Source organism: Emiliania huxleyi, assembly GCF_000372725.1.
Source record: "Emiliania huxleyi CCMP1516 chromosome Unknown EMIHUscaffold_127, whole genome shotgun sequence".
NCBI lineage: Eukaryota > Haptophyta > Isochrysidales > Noelaerhabdaceae > Emiliania > Emiliania huxleyi.
In genome coordinates, this window is record NW_005201318.1 from 262,803 (window position 1) to 281,078 (window position 18,276).

An 18,276-nucleotide genomic window follows, 5' to 3' on the forward strand; every position below is an offset into this window, starting at 1 on the left:
CTTCATGATGAGGATAGAGATGACGAAACAGCCAGCGATGTCGAGGCTCCTGCAGAAGTCCCTCAAATGCACCGCGTGCCAGCAGTGCAAGCCACGGATTGACTTCTCCGCTCTCGAGCTTAAAAAAGGGGCGGCGCGTCGGAAGTGCAGCGTCTGCGAGGTTGCACCAGTGTCGACGCACAACAATCGCGCCCTCGCCAAGCAGCTCCGCCTCTTCCACACCACCTTCCCCGAGGATGCCGCGGCGCTGCCGAGCGAGGTGCCGCCTCCGTCGAGCGACGGCCGCGCCGCGCTGGCCCGCGCCGTGCCGCCGCTCATCAGCCGCTGCTTCGCATCCGCCGGCGCCGTGCCGCCAGACAGTGGAGGACTCGAGTCGCTCGTGCGGCTGATGGTGTCGGGACGGGCGGGAAGGCTGGAGGGCGAGGGCCGCGTGCGGAGTCTTCTGAAGCCGTCTTGCGACCACGCCAAGAACGCGTCCGACTTCACGCTGGCGGCGCTGCTCGAGACGACGCGGCGGGTGCACGCCTTTGTCTCGGCCACGCTGCTGCCGGCCCTCGGCGACGGCGTCGACGTGCAGACGCTGACCGTGGCGCGGCTCGAGGGGTGCAACCTGCCGCCGGCGGAGGAGGGGTCGTTCGAGGCGCGGCTGCTCGAGCTGCTGCGGGCCGGCGTGCAGGACGCGCACGACACTCGCGCCCTCGCCAAGCAGCTCCGCCTCTTCCACACCACCTCCCCCGAGGATGCCGCGGCGCTGCACCTGCCGAGCGAGGTGCCGCCTCCGTCGAGCGACGGCCGCGCCGCGCTGGCCCGCGCCGTGCCGCCGCTCATCAGCCGCTGCTTCGCATCCGCCGGCGCCGTGCCGCCAGACAGTGGAGGACTCGAGTCGCTCGTGCGGCTGATGGTGTCGGGACGGGCGGGAAGGCTGGAGGGCGAGTGCCGCGTGCGGAATCTTCTGAGTCCGTCTTGCATCAACGCCAAGAGCGCGTCCGACTTCACGCTGGCGGCGCTGCTCGAGACGACGCGGCGGGTGCACGCCTTTGTCTCGGCCACGCTGCTGCCGGCCCTCGGCGACGGCGTCGACGTGCAGACGCTGACGGTGGCGCGGCTCGAGGGGTGCAACCTGCCGCCGGCGGAGGAGGGGTCGTTCGAGGCGCGGCTGCTCGAGCTGCTGCGGGCCGGCGTGCGCGAGCGAGAGGAGGACTCCAAACGGTGCAGGCAGCTCCAGGAGGCAGAGCTCAAGCAGTTCGCCGAGGCCGAGAAGCGGCAGGCTCGCGACGCGTCCCGGCACAGCCGCGCAGCCTCCGCAGCCGCAGCCGCAGAGGCCCAATCGCCGGGCTCCTGCCCCGAGGGCCCTCCTCCCCCCCTCCCGCCGCCGAGCTGGGTGGACAGCCTGGGCTCACTCATTCGGTTCTCCGAGTTGTCCGTGCCGATGGGACTGCCCGGCCAAACGGCCTTCCAGCAGAAGGGGCTCGCACCCTGCTGGACGCGCATCCTCGACCTTGACGGCGGGGCCAAGCCGGTCAAGGCGTGGGCCGATGAGATGCACTCCTTCGCAGCCCGGCTGCACAGCGCCGTCGCCGACAGGTCGATGCAAGCCGGCCCGTTCACCATCCACCAGCACGGTGAGCATGGCCTTCGATGCGACGTGCTCACGCCCGGCGCGCCGACGAAGGCCTCGGGCGATAAGATCGCCTTTCTGCGAGCCTTCTGCCCGAGCGAGGCGGCCGTGTGGCAGCGCATGGACGAGGACGGGGCGGTTGCGCTCGAGCTCACCCTCGCGCCGACGCCGGCGCACGCGGATGTCGTGCGTGCGAGCATACAGCGCGGCGCCGGTGCGGGGCGCGTGCGGTGGCGCGCCGCGCAGCAGATGTGCGGCTCGTCGCGCCTCTCCTTCTTCGTGCGCCACGCCGCGGGCATGCACGCCTGCCCTCGCCGCGACGAGCTGCGGCTCGGGTCGCTGCTGCGAAGCGCGCCCGGGACGGCGATGCTCATGCTGCCGCACCAGTTCTGCTTCGAGGTGAAGGCGGGTGCGGACGGCGACCCCCCCAAGCGCGTCTCGCCGTACCCGATGCAGCTGCATGCGGGCGAGCCTGTTGACCCGACGGTGGTGTCGACGTCGCCTGGCCTGGTCAAGATTGTTACCGCGCGCGAGCTGCCGTCCACAGCGTCGCTGGCGCAGAAGGCGATGGGCGACGTGGAGCGTGCGGCCAGCTGGGGGCTCGCGCTCCTGCAGATGGACGAGGCGACGCTCGCAGCGGCGTGGAGCACGCAGGCAGAGGCCGGCGCGGCGGGCGCGGCGTCGGCGAGCGGCGTGGCGGCGACGCAGCTCGCCGCCGAGCCGGCGTCGAAGGAGGACCAGGCGCAGCAGGGGCCGTCATCGGCGCCGCCGCTGCCAGCGGCGGCTCGAGATCCGGAGACGGAGCCGCCGACGGGCGGGAAGAGGCGGCGCATCTACGAGTAGTCTGATGCTCTTGTTCCGGCATCGCGATGGAAGTAGCCGACGAACTAGTAGCTGACCACAGCACCTAGCTGACGACAGTACGTTGGGTTCCGCTCCGCCCGCTGCCCGCCGCCCCGCCGCAAACCATTCTCCCCCCACACACACTTTGATAGCTGATACCGTGGGCCCGCGCACCCCGTGGCCGCTGGGTGCAACAACGTCCTATTCGAGAGAGGAATCCCTGGGACCCTGTCATGTGGGTGAACACTGCCCAGCCCCTGGCCTCCCTCTGTCGCGATAGAGCCGCGATGCGCGCCGATGGCGATACGCTCCGCCCCGCTCCTGTTACCTACCTGAGCTGTGCCCTGGTTTGTAGTAGTCTACCCCCCAAAACGATTTCTGACCTCTCCCGTGGCCCCGGCGGCGCGGGCCCGGCGGAGGTCCGGCGCGGCGCTCCAAATCCGCACTTCGCGAGCTTCTACGGGAGTTCACGCGGCCTCTCCGCCTCGTGAGGCACACCCCACACTCACCACGAGCCCTGGGACTGTGCGCGGATCTTTGGCCGCGGCGTCCGGAGCTTTGGTCGTCGAACATCGGCCGCCAACTAGGCCATCGAGCACGGTGGTGCGCGAGTGTTAGCGAGAAAGTTGCGGGTAGAGCCATGCCCGACTTTTCGAAGACGAGCCCCACGCCACGGATGCCAGCCGTGCCTTCGCGGGAGTCGTCTCTCGAGCCGCGTCCCGTCGGCACTGAGTGTCCCTGAGTGCGTCCCGCCTTGGCGGCACACACTCTCGACGAGGACAGTCCTGCCTAACGGGAACGTGTCGCGCGACGGCGACGATTGCGGCGTGGTCGTTGTCTGTACGAAGCGACGATGGCACGCGCCCCCGCGAGAGAGATCACATGCCGCGCGCGCTCGCACACGCCGCCCAAGAGCACTCCCACCCTCGCCGCCCTCGCCAGCCCGCAGCCAGGTCTTTTGGGGAGAAGTGCTGAGGGAGATCAAAGCGGGAGCTGCGGGAGAAGGCGGCACGGCGGCGGCGGCGGCGCGGCGCCCCCCCCATCTCCATCCGCCTCCGGGCGTGAGTTTCCCCCCAGACGCACCCGGACGACCTCCCTGTCGACAAGGAGCCCAAATCCTCCGTCGCGGTGGTCGTTGGTCGTGACGCGCCCACGCCGCTCTCACGCAAAGTCGAGAGCGGACAGACAGCGAACGACATTCCTCATGGGCCGCAAGCCGCTCGCGTCCGCCCGCACGGCCAGCCGCTCGGCGGCGGCGGCGGCGCACGTGCTCTCGCAGTGCCTGAGGGCGGCCGCCCTCTACCTCGGCAGTGATAGCCTATTTCATGGACGGATCAGCGTGCCGGTGTTCGCGGCGGCCACGCACGCCGCCGTCGCCGCCACGCTTGCGGCGGCGTACCGACCGCCGCTTGCTGCCGCCCTCGCAAACGCGCACGCACTGCTGCTCTCTGGCGCAGCGTGTGCGGCGTCGCTCTGCCTGTGGTCGCTCGGCCTCGCGCGGTGCGGCCCGCTGCGCACCACCCTGCTCGACTACTCCGAGCTCGTCGTGGCGAACGTGCTCGCGGCCCTTTCCGGCAGGCCGGTGCGGCAGCGCGGGCGGCGGCGCGGCCTTCTCGCCCTGCTTCTCGCCTATGCCGCGCTGCTGCTCACCCACGGCATGCACCACCGCGATGGCGGCGGCGGCAAGGCGGAGCGCTTCTTCGAGCCCGAGAGCGGGGTGTACGACTCTGCGCGCTCGCTCCTGGACTCGGCCTCCGGCGAGGCTGCGCTCGCTGCCGCCGCCGCCATCAACGCGCTGCGGCGGTCGGCGAGTCTAGAAGCGGAAGACGGATTCTTGTCCTCCACTCGAGAGGACACGCCCTCCGCTGTATTCGACCGTATTCCGCGGTCTTCACCGTGTTCGCACCCCTCGCATTCACGCGGTGCTCTGAATACAATGCACAACACCGTCTCCCGCCCTGACGCTGGCCTTCACACAAAAGCGCAGCCCAGGGCCCAGAGATCGCACGCCACACGGACAGTCGAGAACGGGCAGGCGGACAGAGACCGACTTGGTGTTCACCATGTAGGTCGGCGAGCCGCCGCCTCGAGGCTGAGGTCGGGCCAAACCGGCTGGAGGCGCTGACGCACGCTGCAGCCGGTTTGCTGCTGCTGCTGCTACTGCTTGCTCAGGCGTTGCTCGTCCTCCCTGCGCCCCTCCCCTCCCTGCCGCCGCCCGCCGCCGCTTCCGCCGAGAAGGGGCCTGCCGGTCTCGAAGATTGGCCGCGACTGACCGAGATCGACGCCTCGTCCTCCCAGGCGACACTCGCCCAATCCAAGGGCAGAGATGAGAGCCGCGAGGACGTCCACGCCAGTCTCGCTTCGGCGACGGCGGCGCCGCTCGCGGTCGCTTGGCTCGCGACGGTTCTGCCGGCGCACGCGGCCGCCGCGGCGCACGCCTGGCTGCGGCCCGCCGCCGCTGCCGCCCTCTCGGTCGCAGCCGCCTTTGGAGCCGCCCTCCTCCTCGACGCGCTGCGGGGGAGCGCCACCGGCGCAGCGTCCGCTACACCCCTCCTCTGCGCATGCGCTGCCGCCGTCGTCTACGGAGTTTGGGCGCTCCACGGAGGAGGAGGCGGCGCGGCTGCCGCGCCGCCGCCGCCGCTGCCCGTCGCCGCGCCACCGGCGCGCGGCTGGGGCGGAGAGGCGAGGCGCGCGCTGCTCGGCTCGCCGCAGGTGCCCCGGCAGAGTCTGAGATCGGCGGGAGAGGGTGGCGACGTGCAGCGCGCGTCACAGTGTAGTCCCTGTAGTCTAGTCGTCTAGTCCCTCTAGTCCCTCTAGCCCCTCTAGTAGTCCCTCTAGTAGTCCCTCTAGTGCCTCTTCTCCCTCTAGTCCTTCTAGTAGTCCCTCTAGTAGTCCCTCTAGTGCCTCTTCTCCCTCTAGTCCCTCTAGTAGTCCCTCTAGTAGTCCCTCTAGTGCCTCTTCTCCCTCTAGTCCTTCTAGTAGTCCCTCTAGTAGTCCCTCTAGTGCCTCTTCTCCCTCTAGTCCCTCTAGTAGTCCCTCTAGTTCCTGGTGTCCCTTTAGCCGGATCTAAGACCTTGTAGATCTGTAGCCTCCAAGGCGGGTTTCGTCCAGCCATGCCGCGTGCCGTGCCGCTTAGGCGCAACGCCTCTCCGCCTTCCTCGCCCTCAACTTGGCGCTGATGGGGGTGGAGGTGGTCGCCGGCTTGCGCTCCAACTGCCTCGCCCTCGTCTCGGACGGCGCTCACATGCTCATCGACTCCGCCGCCGTCGCCGTCGGCCTCGCCGCCGCCGCCGCCGCCTCGCTGCCCGCCGACGCATCCTTCGGCGCGGGGTACGGCCGCGCCGAGCCCCTCGCCGTCTTTGCCAATGGGCTGCTGCTGCTGCTCATCGGCGGCGGCGTGGGCGCGGAGGCGGCACGACGACTCCTCGCCGCCGCGCCACCGCCGATAGACGGCGGCGCGGCGCTGCCCGCGGCGGCGGCTGGCCTGGCTGTGAATTTGATCGGCCTCGCGCTCTGCTCGCACTCGCACATGCACGCAGGCGGGGAGTGCTGCGCGGCGGGCGGCGACGCGGCCGGCGCGGGCGGAGACAACTTGCGTGCAGTCGCCATGCACGCACTCGCGGACGCGTGCGGTTTTCCGTCGCCTAGAAGCGGAAGATCTCCCCATATCTCCCCCCGTATCTCCCCGCACCTGGCAGCACGGAGGCTAGAAGCGGAAGGCGTGCTCTTGTACTCCACCCCGCGCTTGAGAGGACACCGTACCGACAACGGAGACCAGACAGCGACGACAGTCAGAAGAGGCAGCATTGGGTCCCAGGAGGTGAGGAAGTGGTGTCTTGACCATATGCAGGCTCCGTCGGCGCCATCGTCTCCTCCCTGGCCGCAGAGTGGTACGGCTGGCGCTGGGTCGACCCAGTCTGCTCGCTCCTCACCGCCACCCTGCTCCTCACCTCCGCGCTTCCCCTCGTGCGGCGTTCGGCGAGGGTGCTACTGCTTTGCGCGCCCGCCGGCCTCGACGCGCCAGGCGCCCCCCCCCCCCCTTTCTCCACCCCCTTACCTCCCCCACCCCCACCCCCTCCCTTTCCGCCCCCTCCCTCTCCGCCCCCTCCCTCTCCGCCCCCTCCCTCTCCGCCCCCTCCCCCTCCGCCTCCTCCCTCTCCTCCTCCTCCTTCCCCCCTCCCCCGTCCCCAACCCTCCCCCCCTCCCCCCCCTCGGTCTCCGACTGCTTTTTGTATTTGGGACGGAAGCCCTGAACCTTTCCGCAGGCTCGACCGAGGAGCTCGCCTCGGAGATCGTTGCCGCTGTGCCAGGCGTGCGCCGCGTCGCGGACATACGAGTCTGGATGCACACGGCGGTCTCCTCCACGGCAACCACGACGGTGACGGTGGAGCCAGCGGGCAGCAGCGGCAGCTTTGGCGGCGGGGAGGGGCGAGCCTGCGCGGTCAGTCGCGGCGTGGAGGCGGTGCTTCGCCGGCGCGGCGTGGCGCGGGTGTACGTGCAGGTCTTGCGCGAGGGGAGCGGCACGTGGGCCGCAGAGGAGGCGCGGCGTGGTGGGGAAGAGGCGCGGATTGGCCGCGCGGAGGAGACAAGACGATCCGTTGGGTCGGGTGACGCTTGAGAGACCAGATAGACGTATACTGCAATACAATATATGCGTCCTATGTGCGTGAGGCGGATGGACCGTGGTTCACACGACACAGACAAATGGTGACACTGAGGTGGGGGGGTGTCCTCTTCGCTCTTGCGTGTTGATATGTGCCGAGCCGGTTTATAATTATAGCGTTTTTATCATGATTTCCTAGGAAGCGAGCTGCGAGGCCGTACGCGACTTTACCCCGACACTCGAGAGACGAGCGAGACTCGTAGGAACGACTCGTACGTACACTCGCGCGTTGGTTGCACCGCATATACTGCCGGCGACGTTTCTTTTTAGCGTTTATGCGGTATCGCCTAAAAGAGCCAGGACCCAGGTGACTCTCCCAGCGATTATGCTCGAGGCGGAAGGCTGCCTAGCCCGCTAGCCGGCTGGCGGCCGCAGGCCGCCCAATAATTGTCGCCCTCCTCGCCCAGCGCATTGCTTAGTGGTGCGCTCGCCTCCCTCCTGCGCGACGCTCATTCGAGCGCGTTCTTGTCTGTTTCGGCGCGCGCGCGCGAAGAGAGGGGGGTCGTGTCCGGTGTGAAGGGTAACCCACGAGGGTATCAACCTATCCTCTAGGGGCCCAATGCGGATCCTCTCAAGAGGGTATCAGAGTATAGCCCTGGGGTATTATCTGGGATACGATGATACTATCCAAGCTGAAGTACCGAATCCTGTGAGGAGCCCTCCAGTGCCAAAAGAATAAACAATCCTCGCTCACAGCACGCTGGCGCGACAAGGGCGCGGACTGGTGCGGACTGGCACACACACCGGCTCCAAAAGAAGAAAATTTGGTGCCTCGCACAACACTGCACGGGACGCACTGGGACTAACACAGGTACACAAAGAATTCGTAAAACGCACTCTCGGGCGCTAGCCGGACCGATGCCGCGGGCAGCCAAGCCCAGCGGGGTCAGCTTGTTGCGCAGCCGAGCTCAACACGCACGGTGCCGAGGGCCATCTCCTCGGTGAAGCCCGCGTCCAAGAGGTCAGCACCCTGCGCCGTCCACTCTCAGAATTCACACTCACATCTTGAGCTTGAACCGTACCCGCCCGCTCACCGCACACCCCGAATCACTCCCTTCCCCTCGTCGCCCAAATCGTTTGCGCAAAGATCGAGGGTGGTCAGCACCTCGTTGCCTCGCAGCGCCTCGGCGATCGCAGTAACACCCTCCGCGCGGATGCGGTTGTTGCCGAGGAAGAGTGTTTTCAGCCGCACCTCGTTGACCTCCACGTCCGCGAGCGCGATGCCGGATGCATCGTACTCACCGCTCAGGTCGACCGGAGCGGTGATCGGGCCGTTGCTGCTCAGGTCGAGGGTGGTCAGCACCTGGTTGCTCCGTAGCGCCTCGGCGATCGTAGCGGTGCCCGCATCGCCGAAGTGGTTGTGCCGGAGGTTCAGGTGGGTCAGCACCTCGTGCCCCGTAGCGCCTCGGCGATCGCAGCGGCGCCCTCGTCGCGGATCTTGTTGTTGGAGGTTCAAGTCGGTCAGCACCGCGTTAACCGCGAGGGCGCCGCCGAGCGCCTTGGCGCCCTCGGGGCCAGTCCTGTTGTCGCTGAGGTTGAGCGACTTTAGCACCTCATTGACCTTGAGCGCCTCGCCGATCGCCTTGGCGCCCTCAGCGAAGATGAGATTCATGCCGATGTCGAGGGTGGTCAGCGCCTCGCTGCCCGACATGTACTCGGCGATCTCTGCAGCGCCAGTCGTGCCAATGCTGCAGCAAGCCAAGCCCAGCGAGGTCAGCATGTTGCGCTGCCGCTCGACACGGACGATGCCGAGGGCTGCCGTTGAAACCCACGTCCAAGGAGGTCAGCACCTCGTTGCCGCGCAGCGCCTCGGCGATCGCAGCGGCGCCCTCGTCGCGGATCTTGTTGTGGCAGAGGTTGAGGTCGGTGAGCACCTCGTTGCCGCGTCGCGCCTCTGCGATCGCGGCTGCGCCCTCCGCGCCGGGAGCGCGAGGGTGGTCAGCACCGCATTGCCGCGCAGCGCCTCGGCGGTCGCAGCGGCCCCCTCGTGGCGGATGTTTTTGTGGCTGAGGTTGAGGTTAGTCAGCACCTCGTTGCGCTCGAGCCCGTATGTTATCGCAGCTCCGCCTCGGCAGCCGATTTTGGCTGCTGCATCCCGCCACTTCTGGTTTGTCTCTGCCACAGCGCTTGCTACCAGCGGGGCGGCGAGTACCTTGAAGCGGCGGCTGCATCGTTTGAGGGCGACCGCGGAAGCGAGGACCGACTCGGCCAGCACCTTCACGATCGCTCCCAACAGCGAGTCCTCGCTTCCGTCATCTAGGTCCACGAGCATCATATCACTTCGATCACTCGCCCACGCCCAGTGGGGCTGGCCCCAACTCGTCGGAGCTTCCGGAAAAGAAAGAAACAAAATAATCGCCCCAAAAGAGGGATGGGAGGACGGCACGCCGCCACCACACAGGGATTTCACTGGAAGGAAGGTGTGTTGCTAGCCGTCGCCCACCCTTGGGTGTCTGCCCGCTTCCTATCTCTCTTCGCAGTCCCTCGCCGATTCTCGCTGCAACCTTCATGCCACCTCGCGGACGCGGTCGTCCCCCACTCTCGACGCGTCGTTCTCTCTCTTCACTTGTCGCTTCTTCCACTTCCTCTGTCGCGTCCTCCGAGGTAACACGAATGGGGCTGGCGAGGCACTCCCACGCCTCTCGGGGTTCGTTTAGTCGGGCCCCGAGTGCGAGTCTGCTGGGGCGAGCCTTGGCGATCAGCGTTCAGCTGTTCCCACACTCGGGCGCGCGCGAAGAGGTGTGAAGACGGGGTTGTGCGATTACGTGAAACTCAGAGCCCAACGACAATGCCCGCCTCGCGCTCCCGCGCCAACGCCGCGCTCCGCACGCCGCCGCCGCCGTCTGCTGACAGCGCGCCGGGTGGTGAAGTCCCAAAGAACGTCCTCAAGGCGGCTGAGGACGGCCGTGTGGGACCGGTGCGATCGTGGCTGAATGACGGCGGGAAAGCCAACAATCTCGCTGAGCTACCCTCTCAGGTCAGCGGCCGCACGGTTCCATACACCCTGCTGATCCTCGCCGCACAGAGTGGGCACGCGCAGATTGTCGAGCTCCTCCTGAAGCGTGGCGCGGACATCAACCTGCAGAACAGTTGCGGCACCACTGCGCTCAACGCTGCCGCCTTCCGTGGCCGCGAGCGGGTGGTGGAGATGCTGCTGCAGCACGGAGCGGAGATGGGGACGGCGCTGGTATTTTCCGCCCAGGGTGGACAAGAGCGGGCGGTCGACCTGCTGCTGCGGCGTGGCGCGGAGATCGACCTGCAAGACATGAACGGTGGCACCGCGCTGATTCTCGCCGCCTGCTTCAACCGCCCCGCCGTCGTTCTCCGCCTGCTGCGGGCGGGCGCGGACATGACGTTGCGCGATGCGGCGGGCAGGACGGCGCTACAGATTGCCAAGGAGGACGGCCACGCCGAGTGCTTCCAGGCCTTCAAGACGTATCTCGGGGAGGTGGCTTCGCGCCGGAGCAAGGCACCATCGGCAGGCGGCGCAGTGGCGGTGGGTGCGAGTGCCGCGGCCTCTGCTCCGAGCGGCGAGGGAGGCGCGGAGGTCGAGCCGAGCGGCGGGGCGGTGCATAAGGAGGTTTTGGACGCGGCTGAGCGAGGCGATGAGGAGGCGGTGCTGGCGTGGCTCGACGGCGGCGGGCAGGTCGACGCGGCGTTCGAGTTCGTCTTTTCGGACGGCCCTGAGAGCGGCATGACGCTGCTGATGCTCGCAATGATCTGCGGCCGCGAGGGGCTGGCCGAGGTGCTGCTCCAGCGCGGCGCGGATGTCTCGTTGCAGACCAGCAATGGCGCCACCGCGCTGATGGGCGCCGCCGTGAATGGCCACGAGAAGCTGGTCGAGATGGCGTTGCGGCACGGCGCGGTGATCGACCAGCGAAACGAGTTGGGCAACACTGCACTAATAAACGCCGCCGGCAGAGGCCACAAGCAGACTGTCGACTCGTTGATCCGGCACGGCGCGGACATCGACGTCCAGTGCAACAACGGCGACACCGCACTGAGTCGGGCCGCTTTCTACGGCCAGCCCGCCGCCCTTCTCTGCTTGCTGCGGGCGGGCGCAGACGTGACACTGTGCAGTGCAGATGGCAAGACCGCGCTGCAGTGGGCCAAGCACAAGGGCCACACTGAGTGCGTGCGCGCCCTCGAGGAGCATGCGGCGGCCGAGAAGGCGGCGGAGAAGGCGGCGGCGGAGGCGGCGTGGGCCGCGGGAGCGGCGGAGAGGGCGGCGCAGAGGGCGGCGGAGGAGAAGGAGGCGGCGCGGCACGCCGAGGAGCTGCTGGCGGAGGTCGAGGCGGAGAAGCGCGCCAAGGGCAAGAAGAACAAGAAGAAGAAGAAGAAGGGCGGCGGGGCGGGCGGGGCGGGGCCGTCGCAGGAGCCCGAGGAGGTTGCCGAGGCGCCGTCGGAGGCAGCCGCAGCCGAGGCGGCGAAGAAGGCCGAGGAGGCGAGGCTTCTCCTGCTTCTCGAGACGCTCACCGAGGAGAGGATGCGGCTCGGCATCACGGCGGAGAGCCAGGCCGCTGCGTCGGCCGAGGTGGCCGAGGCGGCACGCTTGGACGCTGAGGCGGACGCGGCGGAGGAGGAGGCGGAGGAGGAGGCGGAGGCGGAGGCGGCGGCCGTGGCGGCGCTGGCTGTGGCCAAGGCTGTACGGGCGGAGTCCAGGGCGGCGCAGGCGGAGGCCAGGGCGGCGATGGACGAGGTCGTGGCGGCACTTGAGGAGGCCAAGGGGGCGGTGGAGAAGGCCACGGTGGCGATGGAGAAGGCCACGGCGGCGCGTGAGGGGGACGAGACGGCGTTTGAGGAGGCTGCGGCCGCTGCCGAGGCAAGGGGTGCTGCTGCTGCCGCTGCGAGGGTCAGGGCGACCGCCGCCAGGATGGCAGCGGAGGCGGCCCAGCGCTCATAGCGCTGCTCGCGCGTGGCGACCACCCTGCGGACTCTCTGGGTGGAGCTTGGGAGCTTCCGTCGAGGACACGCTCGCCGGAGGGTCATCATGCACCACTGCTATGTGTGCTGGGGTGTTGTCGCTGTTCGCTTGAGACGGGGAGGGAGGGGGGGAAGCGGGGGGGTTGGTGCCTTGTGGGGTAAACTCCGCGCGCGGACCGAGGTGCTCGCCGCGCGGGGAGAGCCGGACACTGTGAGCCGCGCGCGCGGGGCCGGCCGGGGGGGGATCACGTGGGCGGGGACAGACTCAGCTACCTTTTCGTTTTGCGCGTGGAGATCTATTGAGATCAAAGAAAGAAATGTAGGGCCCAAAATCGTGAGGACAGATCTACACTCTCCCTCTGAGTCAAAGACAGTCACCGACCTCTGTACTGACTCCTGTCTGTCTCTCTACGGTACGAACTCAAAAAAAGCAGGGCTGGAGATGTAGCGAGTTCTCTCTACACGTTCAAGAAGTCACACAGTAGACGAGACTGCGCGGGATGGCGAATGCGCGCAAACGGCAAACCGCTCACGTGACGAGAAATGCACACACACACACACAAACTGAGTAGCGAGCACAGCACACGTGCAGCACAAAAACCACAATCACAGACACAGTTCACACAAAGAACACGGTCGGCGGACCGGGACGACACGAGGTGCCACAGATGGGCTGCGGGGCGACATGCACATGGAAAGATCGCGCCACTCCGGTGTCAACGATCGCATATACAGTGTGTGTAACACAAAGTACAAGGTCGCGATTGTTCTAGATGCCGAGCTCGTCCCCCTCTGGGCCATGATCTCCGCCGCCGCTCCACGCCCTGACGAGCGCGCCCTCCTTGTCCGGCCGCGCCCTGGCCCCGCGCCGCGCCTCATCGTACTGCTGCCTGGTGAACTTTGGCCCGCGCAGGTACTGCTTCGCCGAGGTGAGCGGGCACGCCATCTCGCTCGCGCCGCCCGAAGGCCGGGCCTCCTTGACGGCGCGCGGGTCGACGGTCTCGCGGATGTACGACTGCAGCAGCTTGACAAACCCGCCCTTTGCCTTGCCGCCCTTGGCCTCGGAGCCGCCGGTGCCCTTGACGTGCAGCGGGCTCTTGCTTGGCGGCCCGCGCGCCGGATCGCCCTCCAACTCGCGGGCAAACGAGACGAGGTACATCCCGGCGAGCGAGATGTGCTCGCGCCGCCACGCACGCAGCGACGCGACCGCGCGCGTGTACGGCCCGCGGTCGAGGGCGGGGTGCGCGTCGAAGAAGGCGCGGAGGCTGACGGCGGGCTCGGCCGTGAAGCGCTCGACGAAGCGGCGCTGCGAGGCGGGCATGAGGCGGCGCTGCTCTCGCAGGAAGGGCTCCTCGTGCGTCAGTCCGAGGATCGCGTCGAGGACGTGCCAGCTCCCCTGCTGCCCCGCGTTCGCGCCGGGGATGCCGCCGAGCACAACCGACGTGAGCGCGTCCGCGGTGCCCTCGACGCCCGAGAAGGTGAGGCCGGTGGGCAGGTGCGAGCGCGAGAACTCAGACGAGGACTGCCACCCCTCAAAGTAGCGCCGAAATATGAGGAAGTCGTGCGGGTCGAGCCGCTCGAACATGCGGCCCATCACGAGGCGTGCGTCGTCGAGCCGCGACGCCAGATCGTCGCAAAACTCGGCGGCAGCCCGCGCGTGCGCCGGGTCCACCGCCGTGTCTGGGCCTATACCGCCCGTGTACTGCGGCAGGATCTCCTCGCGCAGGAGCAGCGCCCGGCCCATGAGCGGATCGAGCAGCCGGAGGACGGCTCCCTGGATGACGCTGAACCAGCGCTCGTGAACTCGAGATGGATCAGGTCTGGGTCGGCCGTGCTGTCGCCGCCAGCTCCAACCATATTCCACATGATGACTGCGTCAGTGTAGACTGGCTCGCAGCCAAGCGCCTTGGCGACGTGCCAGTACGGCGCGGCAATCGTGCGCGGCAGCACTCGCTGGAGCTGCGGCTCGGTCATATTGGCCGCTACACGCTCTGGACCTCCTGCACGGGTGGATTTTCTTTCTTTGTCAATTGTTACACGCAATTGTGGCGCTTTCTCTAGGTTTACCAACCGCCCCGCCCCACGCCCCGCCCGCCCCGCCCGCCCCTCCCGCCCCGCCCACCGCGTCCGCCGCGTCCGCGCCTGCCGACTGCCGGCATAGCGCCGCCGGCCGGCGGAGGGTTCGGCACCGCGCGAGGAGACTGGTAGACAAAGGTCGTCTGCGCCGCCACGCATGCTCCAGTGTCGACGATCGGCAGCGCCGGACGGCGGCAGGCCGGGCAGTTGGTGTCGCGCTCCAGCACGCGCGGCGCACATGCCTCGCAGTACAGCGCGTGGCCGCACGCGAATCGAACCGAGCGAGGCGCGTCGTAGCAGAGGTCACACTGGCGCTCCTCGGCCCCAGCCGTCTCCTCCACCGCCCCCGCCGCCTCGACCAGCGCCTCCAGCCTCGGCAGCGCCTCCGCGAGCGGCATCCGCCTCTTCTTCCGAACGAACGCCAGCCCGACCACGAGCCGCGCCAGCTCCTCGGCCTGCGCCTCCGACCAGCCCGCGTCGGCCGCCGCGATGCTCTCCGCCGTGTCGGGCTCCTCCAGCGCATCATCGCACGCGCTGAGCAAGCCGAGAGCGCCGCGGCCGGTCAGGGCGACGAGCAGCGTGATGCCGAGCGCGAAGCCGTCAGTGAGCTGCGAAGCCTGGCCGTCGTTGAGGATGATCTGGTCAATGTAGCCGGGCTTGCCAAAGAGGCGCTGCGTCGACAGGTGCGAGACCTGTCCGCCGGCCGTTGCCTCTGCCGCGCGCGCGAGGCCCACGTCGGCGAGGTAGCCGTTGCCGCGCTCGTCGAGCAAGATGTTGCCCGCCGAGACGTCGCGGTGCAGGATCATCGGAGAGAGCGTGTGCAAGTAATGCAGCGCTCTCGCCGCGTCGCGCAGGACGCGGAGCCGTGCGGCGGCGGAGAGCGGCGAAGGCGGCGTCTCGAAGCCGAGCATGCGGAGCCGCTGCAGCGCGGCTGGCGAGCGGTAGAGGCGGTCCTCGAGGCTGCCGCCGCGGCAGAGGGGGTAGACGAGGCACGCTCTCGCCGGCGCCAAGCAGACGCCGAGCAGAGGGAGCAGGGACGGGTGGCACGCCGCGCTGAGCGTACGCACCTCGCTCTGCAGCTCGGCGAGGCCTTGGGCGCCGACACCGACCAGCGCCGTCTTGACCGCGAACCCGCAAGCGACGCGCGGAAGCGACGGCAGCGCGTCGGCGCGGTAGACGCGCCCAAAGCCTCCCTCGCCCACCTTGCGCGCCTCGGCAAAGCCGTCGGTCGCCGCGATGAGCTCGTCGAGAGGGACGGCGGCGGGCGGCGCGGCGGCGGCGGCGAGGGCGGCAACACTCGCCGCCGCCTTCGCCGCCTCCGCCGCCGCTGCCGCCGCCTCCGCCGCCTCTTGAGCCTCCGCTGCCTCTCGAGCCTCCGCCGCCGCCACGGCCGCCACTGCCGCCTCTACAGCCGCCGCCTCCGCCTCCGCCTCCGCCGCCGCCACCTCCGCCGCCTCCGCCTCCGCCCTCAACCTCGCCTCTTCCCTCTCCCTTGCAGCCTCCTCCCTTGCCCTCGCCTCTGCCTCCTCCCTAGCCCGCGACGCGGCCTCCGCCTCCTCCGCCGCCCGCGCCGCCGCATCCGCCTCCTCCGCCGCCCTCGCTACCGCCGCCGCCTGCCTCGCCGCCGCCTTCTCCTCCTTCTGTCGCTGCCGCTTCAGCGCCCTGGCCTCGCGGGTCCTGCGCTCCGCCATCTCGTCGCGCAGCCGCCGCGCCGCCCGCAGCGCCTCCGAGCCGTCGGCGGCGTCGGTGTTCGCGTTGATCGCCGCCCTGAGCGCCTCGAGATCGGCGTCGCCTCGACCGCACGCCTCAACCGCCTCGCGCAGCGCCGCCTCGGCAGCATCGCGCGCCTCCGCCGCCTCCGCAGCCGCTGCCGCCTCGCGTGCGGCCGCCGCGGCCTGTTCGGCTGATTCTGCGACCACCGTCTCCCTCTCCGCCTCTGCTGTGGTCGACGAGTGCTCCTCGAAGGCGCGCACGCACTCGGCGTTGCCCTCCTCCTTGGCAACCTGCAGCGCCGTCTTGCCGCTTTCAGAGCGCACCGCCGTGTCTGCACCCGCCCGCAGAAAGCGCCGCACGACGGCGGGGCGGTTGAGGAGGGCGGCGTACATCAGCGCGGTAGCGCCGTCGCTGTCCCGCAAGTTGACCTCAGCGCCGCGCCGTACCAGCAAGTCGACCACCTGCTCGTGGCCTTGGTCGGCGGCGTGCATCAGCGCGTTCCAGCCTTTGCTACTCTGCAGGTTGACCTCAGCGCCGCGCCGCATCAGCAAGTCGACCACCTGCTCGTGGCCTTGGTCGGCGGCGGCCATCAGCGCGGTGCCGCCGCCGCTGGCCGGCAGGTTGATCTCAGCGCCGCGCCGCATCAGCAAGTCGACCACCTGCTCGTGGCCCTGGCCGGCGGCGATCATCAGCGCGGTGTCGCCGTCGCTGCTCTGCTGGTTGACCTCTGCGCCGCGCTGCAGCAGCAACTCGACCAGCCGCTCCTGGCCGTGGCCGGCGGCGCCCATCAGCAGCGTGAAGCCGCTCACGCCGGCTCTCTCGTACGTCGCGTTGACCCGCCCGCCGCCCTCGAGCCACGCCAGCACCGCCGCCTCCTCGCCTCGCTCAGCCGCTGTCACGACCGCGTCGGAGACTGCCGCGGCACCGCCTGACACTGGCTCCGCCGCTGCCGGCGACAGATTACCCGGCCGCACTCGCACGCTCTCGCCGCCGCCCTCGAGCGCCACCGCGTACCGCCCGCCCTCGAAGCTCCGCGCCACGCCCCACCGCCCGTTCAGCTCGGGGCGGGCAGAGAGCCCGCCGAGCACGACTCGCTGGCCGAGGAGCGGCGCGTCCTCAGCTGCTGCCGCTGCCGCGCCCGAGGAAGCGCGGTCGGCCCCTACCCGGCCCTCCGCAGCCGCCGCCGCTGCCTTAGTCAAGATCTTGACGCACGCGGCGTTGCCCTTCTCCTTGGCAACCTGCAGCGCCGTCATGCCGCTTTCAGAGCGCACCGCCGTGTCTGCGCCCGCCCGCAGCAAGCGCTGCACGACGGTGGGGCGGTTGAAGAAGGCGGCGATCATCAGCGCGGTGCCGCCGGTGCTGTGCTGCAGGTTGACCTCAGCGCCGTGCCGAATCAGCAGCTCGACCACCCGCTCGTGGCCTTGGTCGGCGGCGAACATCAGCGCGGTCCAGCCGTCGCTGTTCTGCTGGTTGACATCAGCCCCACGCCGCAGCAGCAGCTCGACCACCTGCTCGTGGCCGTTGTTGGCGGCGAACATCAGCGCGGAGGAGCCGTCGCTGTCCTGGAGGTTGATCTCCGCGCCGTGCTGCAGCAGCAGCTCGACCACCCGATCGCGGCCGTGGCCGGCGGCGCCGATCAGCAGCGTGATGCCGCTAGTCTCGCCTCTCTCGTACGTCGCGTCGACCCGCCCGCCACCGTCAAGCCACTCCAGCACCGCCTCCTCCTCGCCTCGCTCCGCCGCTGCGATGACCGCATCGGGGGCTGCCACGCCACCGCTCGGCGCCCGCCTCGCCGCCACCGCTGGAGATAGCGTCTTCGCGGCTCTCGATCCAGCCGAGGAAACGCCGCCTGCGGATTCGCCGCCGGCTGCCGTCGCCGTGGGCCGTCCCGCCACCACCTCCTGGACGTGCTTCTTGAAGGCATCGACGCACTCGGCGTGGCCCTCCTGCTTGGCCATCTGCAGCCCCGTCATGCCGTTTGCATTGCGCGCCGCCGTGTCTGCGCCCGCCTGCAGCAAGCGCCTCACAACGGCGGGGCGGTTGAAGACGGCGGCGAGCATCAGCGCGGTGGAGCCGTCGCTGCTCTGCAGGTTGATCTCCGCGCCGCGCCGTATCAGCAAGTCGACCACCCGCTCGCGGCCGTGGAGGGCGGCGCCCATCAGCGCGGTGCCGCCGTCGCTGTCCTGCTTGTTGATCTCCGCGCCGCGCTGCAGCAGCAGCTCGACCACCCGCTCGTGGCCGCTGCGGGCGGCGCCCAGCAGCAGCGTGAGGCCGCTCACCTCGCCTCTCTCGTACGTCGCGTTGACCCGCCCGCCGCCTTCGAGCCATGCCAGCAGCGCCTCCTCGTCGCCTCGCACAGCCGCTGCGAGGATCTCATCGGAGACTGCCGCGGCACCGCTCGACGCCCGCTCCGCCGCCGCCGGCGACAGATTACCCGGCC

At 69.2% G+C, this 18,276-nt stretch overlaps 4 protein-coding genes across 4 annotated transcripts; 2 read left to right on the top strand and 2 right to left on the bottom strand.

Moving 5' to 3' along the window:
* Positions 1-2,057: 2,057 nt before the first annotated feature.
* Positions 2,058-2,847, top strand: EMIHUDRAFT_362262 (hypothetical protein). Its single transcript, XM_005789539.1, has one exon. The coding sequence runs from the start codon at positions 2,069-2,071 to the stop codon at positions 2,459-2,461; it is 393 nt and encodes a 130-aa protein (XP_005789596.1). The 5' UTR covers positions 2,058-2,068; the 3' UTR covers positions 2,462-2,847.
* A 3,167-nt stretch (positions 2,848-6,014) lies between these two features.
* EMIHUDRAFT_440463 (hypothetical protein) lies at positions 6,015-7,254 on the top strand (the record flags this gene model as incomplete). The annotated part of the gene is made up of 3 exons (XM_005789540.1): positions 6,015-6,093; positions 6,312-6,485; positions 6,727-7,254. Coding segments are annotated over 3 exons (599 nt in total), but the record flags the coding sequence as incomplete, so codon positions are not given.
* Positions 7,255-8,154: 900 nt separating this feature from the next.
* On the bottom strand, positions 8,155-9,399 carry EMIHUDRAFT_225870 (hypothetical protein; the record flags this gene model as incomplete). The annotated part of the gene is made up of 3 exons (XM_005789541.1): positions 8,155-8,850; positions 8,915-8,998; positions 9,070-9,399. 3 exons carry the CDS (start codon positions 9,397-9,399, stop codon positions 8,155-8,157), a joined length of 1,110 nt encoding a protein of 369 aa, XP_005789598.1.
* A 5,083-nt stretch (positions 9,400-14,482) lies between these two features.
* EMIHUDRAFT_56495 (hypothetical protein) lies at positions 14,483-15,157 on the bottom strand (the record flags this gene model as incomplete). The annotated part of the gene is made up of 1 exon (XM_005789542.1): positions 14,483-15,157. A coding segment is annotated over one exon (675 nt), but the record flags the coding sequence as incomplete, so codon positions are not given.
* Between the last annotated feature and the right edge of the window lie 3,119 nt (positions 15,158-18,276).